Source organism: Mustela nivalis (assembly GCF_964662115.1).
Source record: "Mustela nivalis genome assembly, chromosome: X".
NCBI lineage: Eukaryota > Metazoa > Chordata > Mammalia > Carnivora > Mustelidae > Mustela > Mustela nivalis.
The window spans coordinates 122,154,975-122,169,510 of record NC_139040.1 but is presented as its reverse complement, the minus strand read 5'-3'; the positions used below and the strand labels follow the sequence as shown (position 1 = coordinate 122,169,510).

Below are 14,536 nucleotides of genomic sequence, written 5' to 3'. Positions count from 1 at the left end.
CACCAGGCTGAACTGTTTTTAGCATGCTGACCTGCTACCTTCGCTCGCTTCCTGTCCCGAGCACTCGTGTTGGCCCTGGTCAGAGCACTTCTCTCCTTCCCTGCCCCCCACTCTTCCCACCCTAGGCACACTCAAGCGCCCGCTGAGTCTCCCCCCAGGACAGCTCACTGAGGAATTGCATACAGAGACCATGCTGAAATGATTCTATTTTGATATGTTAGATTAAATAAAAAGATCTAAATATTAAACGGACTTGTTCCTTTTGACCTTCTTAATGTGAGTACTACAAAATGTGAGTCACATCTGTGACTCTCACTGTCATTCCATTGAACAGTCCTGTTGTGGAAAGACAGACGGAGGTTCAATACGGTTTAGTAACCAACAAAGGTGAGCCCAGGGTAACTGGGCTGCCTCGGCGGGTGGCAGGCTTCCCCAGGACTGAGGTATACTCTAGTGGAGGACAATCTCAACACTTGGTGGGAAGGATGCAGACCACATTCAGGACCGGCATGAGCTTTCAGGAAAACATTTAGAAGGAAGCGGAGGGACAGAAGTCAAGAAAATGGAATTTTATTTACAGTTTCTAGGACAGCATTGTACAGAGTAGTTTAGTCCTTACAGAGTCTTGCTTGTAGATCAGCTTAAAACAAGCAAGGTTCAAAGCGCATGAGTCCTTGTGATTTTTTTTTTTTCCAGTGGAATTCTGTCACGTTCTCTGGGAAAGAAATTTTAACAAAGTGACAGGATAGAAGAGGATGTGTTGGCCCAGGGTAGGAAAGGAGGCAAGGGCCTTTGGGGACGTGGTGGCCGGGATAGAAGCAAGAGACATGGGGTAGCTAGTTCACGGTCATCAAACGTCACAGCACTGCGACTTTGAGCAGTGATGGGATTGGCTACCCAGCTCCTCTCAGCCCATTAGCTAGCCATGTTTTGCTTTTACTTTGCCCTAGTTTCAGAAAAAGTTTTCTCCCACTCCCCATTTTTTTCCCTCAAGTAATTGGCCTGTTTCCACATGCCACTGTTGAAAGAAACCAACAAGTCTAAAATTACTTTATGTTCCTGTGAGACTTTTAAACAAATAAATTAGTAACATGTGGTTGACTAGTGTTGAGTTTGGAAGTGGCTTTCATGAAAGGCTGCCACTGCCTTTCAAACCCAGTGTTGGGGGTTGCTCTAATCCCTGGGCTTTTCTTTAAGATTGAAAGAGTCCTGCACTGGAAGACTTATCTGTATAATGAGAGCAGAGAGGACTCTGGGACCTGACTGCTTCTGTCACTCTTAGGGGTGTAATCTGGAGAAAATGACAAGACATCTTGGTGTGTCCATTTTGTCATCGTAAAAAAAAGGGATAAGAATAGGACATTATGGGGGCGCCTGGGTGGCTCAGTAGGTTAAGCCTCTGCCTTCAGCTCAGGTCGTGATCCCAGGGTCCTGGAACGGAGCCCTGCATTGGGCTCTCTGCTTAACAGGGAGTCTGCTTCCTTCTCTCTCTGCCTGCTTCTCTGCCTACTTGTGATCTCTGCCTGTTAGATAAATAAATAAAATCTTAAAAAAAATAATAGTACATTATGGATTGTTGCGAGGATCAAATGAGTTAATGCATCGAAAAGGCTTACAACATTGCCTGGTCATTGTAAGCACTTGGTATATGTGAGTTACAATTGTTATTTTTATTATTACTGTTATTATTTCCTCACTGTCATCATTACCTTCCATTCCAACGAGTGGATTCTCCTCTTGTAAAACACATTTGCATTTGTCGCTGTCCCACAGCATGTCAATAGGACAGAGTTTCTTAGAATGGGAGCAGCTAGGAAAAGAAAACAATAAACCAGATTTAAAATCTTTCAAGGGTAATCACACCTTTGTGGCTTTTTTTTTTTTTAAAGACTGAATACATTTCTGAGGGGGAGAATAGTTAAGGTTTTTAAGGAGCTTAATCCATATTTATGAATTGCTTGTTATTAGACAGCAAATCTATAAGCACAAATACTCTATTTGGAAACTAAACTGTAATTTTGGACAGTTATAATCTTTTTAAGAAGGCTGCTGTTAAAACTGTGCAAATTAGCTGTCACAGCTCTTAAACACTTCCTTCTTTAAGACGGAGATAAGGGGCAAATGGGTGGCATAGTTGGTTGGGTATCTGACTCTGGATTTTGGGGTCAAGTCGTGATCTCAGGGTCATGAGATCGAGCCCATGTGGGGCTCCATCCTGGGCGTGGTGCTTGCCTAAAATTCCTTCTCTCCTGCTTTTCCTCCTGCCCCGCACACATGCTTGCTCTCTGTCAAATAAATAAATAAATAAAACTTTAAAAATAAAATGGAGAGAAGAGCACTGGCGAGGACAGCAGGAACACGAGGATAAGCAATCTCTCCCCAGGAGCTTTCATTTGTGCTTAAGAGCAACAGAAGTGTCTTCTTGGCTGGGTAATAACTAACATAAGTACCAGTTCAGTCCATTTACCACTCATCCAACACATTTACTGCTCCACTTCTACAAGATCGAAATATCTAGCTTACTCACTTTAGATTTTCATTCAGCGGCGTCTACCCTTGGTTTCTCTTTATGGAATTCCTTTCTCCTCCCTCCCCGCAAATCCGTGGTTCTTACCTTAGATTTCAGGACATCAGGGTGTCATAATTTGTTTCATAAAAAACTACAGACTACTCTCAAGAAATTTCAAAGTCAAATCAATATTAAGCCATTTTAATTGAAAATAAGACTTTTCCATTTGGGACTCAGAAAAGGAAAGTCAGAATAATCACCAAACACAGATGCAGACAGTTTTGTCACTCTCGGGGACTTTGGGAACCTTCCCCCCACTCCCCCTACCTGCCAATTTGGGGACTTAGAAGGATAGACAGCCAGAAATGAGTTCCATGTAATGCTTGTTCTGGAATAGGGACATGAGCCAAAGCTAAGGCTGAAGAAGAATTATACAATTCCACTGGACTATGCATATTAAGATCGAAGGTGTGAGGGCATCTGGGTGGCTCAGTCAGTTAAGTGTCTGACTCTTGTTTTCGGCTCCGGTCGTGATCTCAGGGTCATGAGGTCAAGCCCCGCATGTGGCTCCATGCTCAGCTTAGAGTCTGCTTGAGTTTCTCTCTCCCTCTCCCTCTACTCCACCCCCCATCCGCCCATGCTCGCTCTCTCTTTAAAATAAATAAATCTTTAAAAAGAAAAAAAGGTGTCTAGGGGTGCCTGGGTGGCTCAGTTGGTTAAATACCTGATTCGTGATTTCAGCTCAGGTCATGATCTCAGGTGGTAAGATCGAGTCCGGCATCAGGCTCCACACTGGGTGTGGGCATGGAGCCTACTTGAGATGAGCTCTCTCCCTCTCCCTCTGCCCCTCTGCCCTCTACCCCAGCCCCTGATCTCACATGCAGGCATGTACTCTCTCTCTTAAAAAAGAAAGAAAGAAAGAAAGAAAGAAGAAAGAAAAAAGAAAGAAAAAATAAGAAGAATTATTTTTTAAAAGATTACAATAATGAAGTTATTTTAAATATTTAATTATTTTAATTATTTTTAATTATTTAAAATAATTAAGTTTGATTTAAAATAATTAAAAAATTATTTTTCTTAGAGATTTTATTTATTTATTTGATTTTATTTATTTATTTATTTCTTAGAGATTTTATTTATTTATTTTATTGATTGATTGATTGATTGATTTTATTTATTTATTGCCCACAAATATTTATTTTGTTATTTTATTATTTATTTGACAGAGAGAGATCACAAGTAGGTAGAGAGACAGACAGAGAGATAGAAAGGGAAGCAGGTTCCCTGCTGAGCAGAGAGCCCAACGCAGGACTCGATCCCAGGACCCTGGGATCATGATCTGAGCCGAAGGCAGAGGCTTTAACCCACTGAGCCACCCAGTTGCCCCTAAAAATAATTTGAAAAAAGAGCAAAGGTGTCTGTAAGTAGATGGGTAAGTTCATAACCACTGAGCTTTTTGGTCCTAATGCAATATCCACCTAACACCTACTTAGGGAAGAATTCTCCACATACAACTTTAGCAAACTCAAGAACAAGCATAACTGAATACAAGAAGGGCTTACTGATCTTCTTCTGGGGTCTGGATGGATCTTCTGATAATAGTGTACGGATGGCGGGGAGCCGTTGGCAAGCACTTACAACCTGTATGGTTGGCAACTTTAACAGGCACTAATTCAGGTACGGAAGTCAAAGGCACTGATATCTCAAACAGCTGGAAGAGAGAAAGAACCACAACACACATATATTTTTAGATAATAATTTCTATAGTCTGCATTTTTGCCTTTGTCCTTTATGGGAGTGACTTTGGCAAAGCTGTCCATTAACAACATTAATTAGCTTATTAACTAATAAGGATAAGGGCTGGCATGATGGAAAGGATGCTGGGCTGGGAATTGGGACACTGGGCTTACACAACTTTAACAAGTATTTAAGCCTGACTGAGTCTCTTAACTTTTTGGTGTCACTGGTACTCCTGTAAAAAGCACTGTTGGTATCTGCTCCTGTCTTAAATTTGAGTGTAAATGATACAGACTGAGTGAAATTATAGCTCTGACGTTGGAGACCATGGTGAATAGATTATTGTCCAGAACTCTTTACTTATTCTTTCTCATACCATTTCCACTGAAGGAACAGTTCCCTGTTTGTTGACTTTGGGTGTGGCTATGTGACTTCCTTTGGCCAACAGGATACTAGCAGACATGACACAACTACAAACTTGAACTGTGTGTGCTTTGTGGGCTCATTTTCTCCCGTGTATGCTGTGGCCACGAGAAGAGCGTGATTTGGCAGGTGTGCTGGGCCAAGGGATGAGAGACTCAGGGAACTTCACTTAACCTGTAGCCTGGAGTCAAGTCCACTCCAAACTAACTGATCTCTGAGTACATGGGTAAGGATAAGTTATTATCATTTGAAACCACATTTTAGGGTGTATATTATACAGCATTACCCAGTAATAACTGGCTGATACAAGATCACCCTGCCCAACCAGATACTATAGGTAACATGAATAGCATTCTTTCTAGGTTTCTATATGCCGGGTCCTATTTTATATTCATTAATTTACCCCTTATAACAACATTATAGGGTGGGTTTTTTCTTCATCCACCCCCAACTCTATGGGTGAAAAAACAGATACACAGAGAGATTACATAACATGCCTAAGGCCACATAACTATTTATTGGAAGAGTAGGGATTTGAATTCAGACAGTTTGCTCCAGAGTCAGAGGTGATACTCTTAAGAATATGCCTTATTGGGGCACCTGGGTGGCTCAGTTGTTAAGCCTCTGCCTTCAGCTCAGGTCATGATCTCGGGGTCCTGGGATCGAGCCCCGAGTTGTGCTCCCTGCTTGGTGGGACGCCTGCTTCTCCCTCTCCCACTCCCTCTCCCACTCCCTCTGCTTGTGTTCCCTCTCTCGCTGTGTCTCACTCTGTCAAATAAATAAATAAAAGCTTTAAAGAAAAGAATATGACTTTCTGGAAAAAAATGTCTGTGACCAGAGAAATGTCAATTACTTTGTTTTTAGACTGGTTCTAGGGTGTCTGTATAAATTTGAACTTGATTTTAGTGTTCTGTTCAATCAGTCCCCATTCCATGTAGTCCTAACTACGCTGAGTATTCATTTATTCACTTAGTTTCAAAGGTGTATTTCATCAACCAGTCCATTACTTTGGGGTGAAGGTAGTTTTTTTAAGCCACTATTAAAATGTTCAAGTGTGCATATTTGGAACAGAAAACTTCTGTAGGCTTATACTTAAGTACATTCTTTAAAACTAATTATTTGTTGAGTACAACAAAGTACTCAAGTCTCTATTAAGTGGAAACAATCCATTAAAGTTGTGTTTATTCTGACCCTTTGATATGTGTTGGACCCTCTATGAGTCTAAGTAAGAAAACATTTTTAGAGTGTTTACTTTGCATAAACTTCATATCCTTGTGAAATTTTTCAGCTATGCTTTAGGGAATAACATGGTCGTGAACCAAAGCCTCTCATGTTATGCAAGCTTGTTTCTACTGATAGTTGGTGCTTAGCCATGCTTACGTCACTTTCCCCCTGATTGTCAAATAGTGAGAGGTCAAATTTTTTACAAGTTCCAATATTCTCTAAAAGAATTTGGGAAAAAAACTGAACAGTTTGTGGAATATTTTGGGAGGTAGGGGAAACAAAATTAAGGATAAGTTCAACTATTATCAAATCAGCATTCCATCCTTTCTACCAATAAGAAAAAATTCCTCTAAAAAAAAAAAAAAAAGCAGGGGCGGGGGGATGCTGGGTAGCTTAGTTGGTTAAGCATCTGCCTCTTGATTTGGGCTCAGGTCATGATCTCATGGTCCTGAGATCCAGCCCTGCACCGGTCGCTGCACTGGATGTGGAGTCTGCTGGAGATTCTCTCTCTCTCTCTCTCCCTCTGCCCTTCCCCTTCCTTGTGTCCTCTCTAAAAAAATTTCTTTTTTTTTTTTTTTAAAGATTTTATTTATTTGATGATCACAAGTAGGCAGAGAGGCAGGCAGAGAGAGAGGGGGAAGCAGGCTCCCCACTAAGCAGAGAGCCCAACTCGGGGCTCGATCCCAGGACCCTGAGATCATGACCTGAGTCAAAGGCAGAGGCTTAACCCACTGAGCCACCCAGGTGCCCCTAAAAAACTTTCTTAAAAAAGATAACTTCCTACCGTGGATATATATTCATTGCGTATGTCATTTTATTATTCTACCTCTGTTCACAAACCGAGACTAGATGGCGTCCGGAATGTGACCAAGTGAATGAAAGCCTGAACGCGCATAAGGAACATGTGACACAGAACTCAACGGAATGCGCTCGGACTTACAGCCTATTCATATCTTTTCCTACGTTTGTTATTACTGCTCTTCAATGTAACATTTCTTACACCGGACAACAATATGGTAGAGATAGAAAGAAAAACTTACCTACTGGGCACAAGAGATTTTACAAGATGGAGAGGGAAGAATGATTTCTTTCATGGGGGCTACAGACTACTTTTCAAAGATCTTTTGTGCTAAGTGCGCTCCATGTCCCCTCCAGAGATGCTGCCCTCTCTCCTTCCTCCCCCACCCGGCCCTGGGTTTAAAGATGCTGACCCCCACGTCTCCATCTAGAGGTCCTCTTGCCCCTCCCCCCCCAAATTCTTGCCGCCACTCCTCCAACCAGTCTAGCAGCGCTCTTCTCCCCTTTCTCTCTGGGTTCCCCAACTGCTCCAGCCTCTTCGGCCCAAGGATGGCAAGAGCTCCCCGCTCTTGCTAGCACTGGGTACTTCCCAGCCCTTCCTCCTTCCCATAGCCCCGCCCACACCACCCATCCAACTCTTCTCAGCCGCTCCCCTCGAACAACACAGCCTTTTGTCTGTGCAGATGTCTTCATTCCTTTTATCGTCTGTTCTAGTCAACTCCCACGTGATTTTCTGATTCTGGACATTATAGCATCAGAGAGACAGAAGCTGATAAGCCGTTCAGGCCCTGGAGTTGCACAGGCCTGGGTTAGAGTCCCAGCTCTGCCCCAGGTTAGCTCCCTGGGCTCAGACAGAGGCAGATACTAGGCTACCCTCTGAGCTGGGCTCGGGGAATTAAATGAGATCATGCCCACAGGGCATTTAGCCCAGCAGCAAGCCTCGCTGTAGCTATCAACACGCCTGTCCTCGGGGCTTCGTAAGGGCCACACTGGCGAGTGCCCCCCTACCTGTTTGGAAACGTAGGAGGTGCTCGTGTTCATGCAGACGAGGCTCTCCTCATTGCAGCAGCCGCCGCACCGGAACACGCTGACACAGGGCGGCTTGAAGAAGGTGTCGGTGCTCCTCCCGAGCTCGCTGGCCACCTCCACGCACGTCTCTCGGGGGCTGCACTGAGTCCGCTGCCATTCCTCATCTATAACTGCGGAGAGGAAGCTCCTGGGGGCCGGCCCCGGAAATGGCCTTGACAGGCCAGCGTGCGCCAAGGTCAGGCCGCACGCGGTCACGTTCACTTGGGCAGGGCTGGTTATCTTACGAGATGGATATTTTCTGTCTATCCCCTAGCGAAAGACTGTTTTCAGAAAAATCAAAACCAAAATCTGTGCTCCTTCCCACATATACAATACCTTCTCTGGTATAAAACTACAGCGGAAAAGCTGCCTAGTAAGGAGGTAAACAGAAGCATGCAGAGAAATAACGTGTAAGTGGCATTTGTTAAGCAATTTAAGGACACAGCTGGATAGCTTATCTTCCACTTGAAGTCAGGTGTGGGTAGGTCTTCACGCTGTCAAGAAATACATTTCTGTTGGTTGTTTCAGTAACCACGGTAGGATTCAAAGTGGGTCAGTTACATGAATGGAAATTTAAGTGGAACTAATCTTTCCTTGAGCGGGGATTTTTTCATGGGTGAGTGCCTAATACTGATGTTTAAGTACATAATTGAATATGCCAGTTCCTTTTGATGGCAGGGCCAATATTCCGGCCATTCTAGCGAATATGAGAGAAACAAGAAAAAGAGACAAGCCTCTGGGAATAAAAATATTACGTACGATAGTACTAGAGGGCCTCGTCTCGGCAATCAGACAACAAAAAGAAATAAAAGGCATCTGAACCAGCAAAGAAGAAGTCAAAATCCCACTTTTCGTAGATGACATGATGCTTTATGTGGAAAACCCAAAAGACTCCACCCCCAAACTGCTAGAACTCATACAGAATTCAGTAAAGTGTCAGGATGTAAAGTCGATGCACAGAAATCAGTTGCATTTCTATACACCAACAGCAAAACAGAAAAAACAAAAATTAAGGAGTCTATCCCATTTACAACTGCACCCCAAACCATAAGATACCTAGGAGTAAACCTAACCAAAGAGGCAAAGAATCTGTACTCATAAAACTATAAAGTACTCATGAAAGAAATTGAGGAAGACACAAAGAAATGGAAAAACGTTCCATTCTCATGGATTGGAAAAACAAATATTGTGAAAATGTCTATGCTACCTAGAGCAACCTACACATTAATGTAATCCCTATCAAAATACCATCAACTTTTTCCCAAAGAAATGGAACAAATAATCCTAAAATTTGTATAGAACCAGAAAAGACCCTGAAAAACCAGAGGAATGTGGAAAAAGAAACCAAAGCTGATGGCATCACAATTCCAGACTTCAAGCTCTATTACAAAGCTATAAACATCAAGACAGTATGGTACTGCCACAAAAACAGACACATAAATCCATGGAACAGAAGAGAGAGCCCAGAAATGGACCCTCAACTCCATGGTCAACTAATCTTCAACAAAGCAGGAAAGAATGCCCAATGGGGGGACAAAACCAGTATCTTCAATAAATGGTGCTGGGAAAATTGGACAGCCACATGCACAAGAATGAAACTGGACCATTTCCTTATACCACACATAAAAATAGACTCAAATGGATGAAAGACCTAAATGTGAGACAGGATTCCATCAAAATCCTTGAGTAGAACACAGGCAACAGCCTCTTCAACCTCAGCTGCAGCAACTTCTTCCTAGAAACATCACCAAAGGCAAGGGAAGCAAGGGCAAAAATGAACTATTTGGACTTCATCAAGATCAAAAGCTTTTGCACAGCAAAGGAAACAGTCAACAAAACCAAAAGACAACCGATAGAATAGGAGAAGATATTTGCAAATGACATATCAGATAAAGGGCTAGGATCCAAAATCTATGAAGAACTTATCAAACTCAACGCGCAAAGAACAGATAATCCAATCAAGAAATGGGCAGACATGAACAGACATTTCGGCAAAGACAACATCCAGATGGCCAAAAGACACAGGAAAAAATGCTCCAGATCACTCAGCATCAGGGAAATACAGATCAAAAGGACAATGAGATACCACCTCACACCAGTCAGAATGGCTAAAATTAACAAGTCAGGAAATGATAGATATTGGCGAGGATCAGAGAAAGGGGAACCCTCCTACACTGTTGGTGGGAATGCAAGCTGGTGCAGCCACTCTGGAAAACAGCACAGAGGTTCCTCAAAAAGTTGAAAATAGAACTACCCTATGACCCAGCGATCACACTACTGGGTATTTACCCTAAAGATACAAATGTAGGGATCCAAAGGGGTATGTGCACCCAAATGTTTATAGCAGCAATGTCTACAATAGCCAAACTATGGAAAGAACCTAGATGTCCATCAACAGATGAATGGATAAAGAAGATGTGGTATATATACAGAATGGAATACTATGCAGCCATCAAAAGAAATGAAATATTGCCATTTGCAATGACGTGGATGGAACTAGAGGGTATTATGCTGAGCGAAATAAGTCAATCAGAGAAAGACAATTATCATATGATCTCTCTGATATGAGGAAGTTGAGAGGCAACATGAGGGGTTATGGAGGGTAGGGAAGGGGAAAATGGAACAATATGGGACTGGGAGGGAGACAAATCATAAGAGACCCTTAATTTCACAAAACAAACTTAGGGTTGCTGGGGGGTGGAGGGGTAGGGATAGGGTGGCTGGGTGATGGACATTGGGGAGGGTATGTGCTGTGGTGAGTGCTGTGAATTGTGTAAGCCGAATGATTCACAGACCTGTACCCCTGAATATAATACTTGTTAATAATAATAAAAAAAATTACCTACTTTCTTGTAAAACAGGACTTGCTTTTCTCTCATCATTTATTTTTAAAAACTAGATTCTGACACTTGGATACTCAAAGCTTTAGAGGCTTTCTACAGATGTTTTTGGGAAATGATTCAATTTTATGTTAAAGACGATTTTAAAGATTTTCTTTTAGCTAGTCATACAACTGTAGAGTTTATTATATGTTGGATAGGGTGGTGAAAACCTCCTGTGGAAGGAAGCTTTTAAACTGACTCCCAATGATAATGATACCTACCTCCTGGGGTTCACACCCTTGTACAATCCCCTCCTCTGTATGGGCTGGGCCTAATGACTTGAGTCTTATATAGAGAATACAGGAAAAATGATGGGATGCCACTTCCATGCTTAGGTTAAAAAGACTGTGACTTCTGTCTTGCTAGCAGTCTCTCTCTCTTGCTGGCACACTCTTTCTCTTCCTTGTCAACTTGTAGGCTCTGATGAAGCAAGCCGCCATGTTCACATGGCAAGGAACTGAGAGCGGACTCTGGCCAACAGCCCTGTGAGGAACTGGGGCCTCAGTTCAACAGCCTGTGAGGAACTGAGTCCTGCCAACAACCTCTGAGTGAACTGGGAAGCACATCCTGCCCCGATTAAACCATGAGAAGCCGCCTGCAACCCAAGATGACACCTTGGCTGCGACCTCTGGAGAAATCCTGAAGGAGAGACACCCAGGTAGGCCATGTCTATATTTCTAAACAGAAATTGTGACACACAAAAAATGTGTTTCAAGCAGCTAAGTTTGAGGGTAATGTGTTATACAGCAATAGATAAACTGTTCTCCATTTTCACCCCATCTTCAAGTCTGTACTGGTCTCTTCCCACATTATTCTGAATTCCCACAGATGTGAACATATTTCCACTAGAAGGGGCAAAGAGAACTTCTGCTTGAAGTACACAGATACGTTGTTGTTGGAGATTTGACCCCAATCAAATTATTAATTATTCCCTTAAAGCACCTTTCCATATCTTTACCCCCACCCCAGCCACATCTTAGTACTCCTTAGAAGTTGCTCCTTTGATCACTGAAAACACAAAAGACAAGATGTTTGGCTGCCTCAGAAACATTGTATACACTACACAATTTGCCTTAACTTTGTTTTTTCATCATAAAATCTTCTAACCCAAGAGACCCTTTTAAATTTCCAATTATGAATATTTATATAAAGAGCCTAAAGGCTATAACCATGAGAGATAAAATACCCAATTAGATATTAATATGAATATTACTTAATTCACTGTTTTTAATCACGAATCCTGGGAAAAACAAGCAGTCAACTTATGAAAACATTCATTGTTTAAAAGTCTACTTAAATGTTGCTTTCCATTTGCTTTTTTGTAAAACTAAGTTTTGAAAGTTGGAGTGGTAAGACTTGAATCAAAATTGTGTGCAATTACGTCTAATGCCACTATTCTTTCCCACTACCCAGCATGACTGCTCAGCCTCAAGGAATCACCCCCAAAACCGTGGGGGGAGATGTTAACCATTTACAATTGGTGTAACACATCGATTTGATTATTTACTGCTTCTAACTTAGTAAATCACTTCAGATGATCCTCCATGTAATAAGAGATGTTTTCATTAGAGTTGGCAAAATTCCATATTTTTATGTTCTTTAAAAAAATATTTTTGGGTGCCTGAGTGGTTCAGTCTGTTAAGCATCTGCCTTCAGCTCAAGGTCACAATCTCAAGGTCCTGGGATGGAGCCCCGCATTGGGGTTTTCTGCTCAGTGGTTGGGGGCGGTCCTCCTCCTTTTCCCTCTGCACCTTCCCCAACTCATGCTCTCTCACTCTCTTTCTCTCTCTCAAATAAACAAATAAAATCTTTTAAAAATTGTTTATTATTTTTAAGGTTTCTTCTTAGAGCATGTCAATGTCACTTTTTTTTTTTTTTTTAATCACCTCATCTTTGTTGTATGGTAAATGCTTGTCTCTCTATTCTCATAGAGTATCTCCAGGCTCACCTCAGACTTTCAGACAGGCAATCTGGTTAAGGCCTTGGATCTCCAGGTGAGGTCTGACCCCTTTGTTGCGATGAAGTCCACGCCAGTTCACCACACAGAAACAGCTAGAGCCTCAAAACCTCCAGCCAAAGTGGGTTCTAGGCCTGAGTGCCAACTACCTCAACTCACTCAGACCCACAGTCACACACACAAACACAAAGAAAGAATCCTCTTCACACTCCTGCCTGCTGTGCTGTCCCAACCTCACACAGCCTTCCCCACAGCTGGCAACAGGGGCCTGTGCAACATCATCTTTGTACAAATGGAAAAAAGACAGATAATTCTAGAAAAAAAGCAAAAACTAATTTTGGCTTAGTGGCCAGTTTGCATGATGTGATAGATACAATCCATTACTAGATGATCATATAGTAATCGAGTCTCAGATGCTAGATCAACAACTCCACAGTGGCTTCTTGTGCTGTGTTGCTAAATCATCCAAAAAGTTAAATGCTTATCAGAAGCCACACCATTGTGCTTGGCAAGCTTCATTAATTATGGCACAGTACATATACGACAATGGTTTTCTTAGGAAGAACCTCCATACCCTAACTAGGGAATAATCATCCCCCTTGTTTCAAATTAGGTGATTTCCTATCTGGAGTTTGGATTCTTTTGTCTAGCGGATTCCCCACCTCTATCACCTAGGAAACTCCATATGCAATATTACAACTCAGCTTCCAACTTCCACTTTTCATTGTTACTAAAAAAAGAAAAATTACAGAATTTTGAAGAAATAAAAAAGCCATGCCTATCACACTACTGGGTATTTACCCTGAAGATACAAATGCAGTGATCTGAAGGGGCATGTGTGTCCAAGTGTTTATAGCAGCAATGTCCACGATAGCCAAACTATGGAAAGAATCTAGATGTCCATCAACAGATGATTGGATCAAGAAGATGTGGTATATATACACAATGGAATACTATGCAGCCATCAAAACCCCCGAAATCTTGCCATTTGCAACAACGTGGATGGAACTAGAGGGTATTATGTGGAGCAAAATAAGTCAATCAGAGAAAGACAACTATCATATGATCTCTCCATATGAGGAACTTGAGAGGCAGGGCTGAGAGGCCATTGGGGGAAGGGAGGGAAAAAATGAAACAAGTGGGATCAGGAAGGGAGACAAACCATAAGAGACTCTTTAATCTCACAAAACAAACTGAGGGTTGCTGGGGTGCGGGGGGTTTGGAGAGGGTAGCTGGGTGATTGGCATTGGGGAGGGTATGTGCTATGGTGAGTGCTGTTAATTGTGTAAGCCTGATGATTCACAGACCTGTACTCCTGGGGCAAATAATACATTATATGTTAATAATAAATAAATAGATAAATAAACATTTAAAAAAGCCATCCCTAATCTATTGGTTTTTATTCATGTAGGTATGGCAGTAGAATGCTCCTTGCTGACGAACCCCTATGTCATTTTATGTTTTCAAGTAACTCAATGATATTTTTTTTTCTATTAAGAATGGCCTTGGGGCGCTTGGGTGGCTCAGTGGGTTAAGCCGCTGCCTTCAACTCGGGTCATGGTTCCAGAGTCCTGGGATTGAGCCCCACATCGGGCTCCCTGTTCAACAAACAGGAAGCCTGCTTCCCCCTCTCCCACTCCCCCTGCTTGTGTTCCCTCTCTCACTGTGTCTTTCTCTCTGTCAAATAAATATTAAAAAAAAAAAAAAAAGAATGGCCTTTCTGGGTTTGTTTTACATTTGCATCTCTGAGTTCAATATATTTCTGAATTCTGAAGTGTTCTTTTGTGTCTGTTTTAGATCTCAAAATCATATTGAACATATTTCTCTATAAACACAGCAAACCAGGATTCTTTGCTAACACCCAGGCCATGAAGTTAAAGACACCCTTTTCTTCTCCTGGACACGTGCCTGCCCTCCTGAAACCTCTGGAAGAAGCTG

At 42.2% G+C, this 14,536-nt stretch overlaps 1 protein-coding gene across 1 annotated transcript in view; it reads right to left on the bottom strand.

Annotated features, from left to right (window-relative positions):
- Positions 1-14,536, bottom strand: part of VEGFD (vascular endothelial growth factor D) — a 38,916-nt gene that overhangs the window by 5,693 nt on the left and 18,687 nt on the right. The window contains exons 3-5 of the mRNA XM_082717034.1: positions 7,700-7,890; positions 4,072-4,220; positions 1,710-1,810 (exon numbers count right to left, since the gene is read on the bottom strand). Of these exons, the coding sequence (XP_082573160.1) occupies positions 1,710-1,810; positions 4,072-4,220; positions 7,700-7,890 (441 nt within the window). The remainder of the gene's footprint in view (positions 1-1,709; positions 1,811-4,071; positions 4,221-7,699; positions 7,891-14,536) is intronic.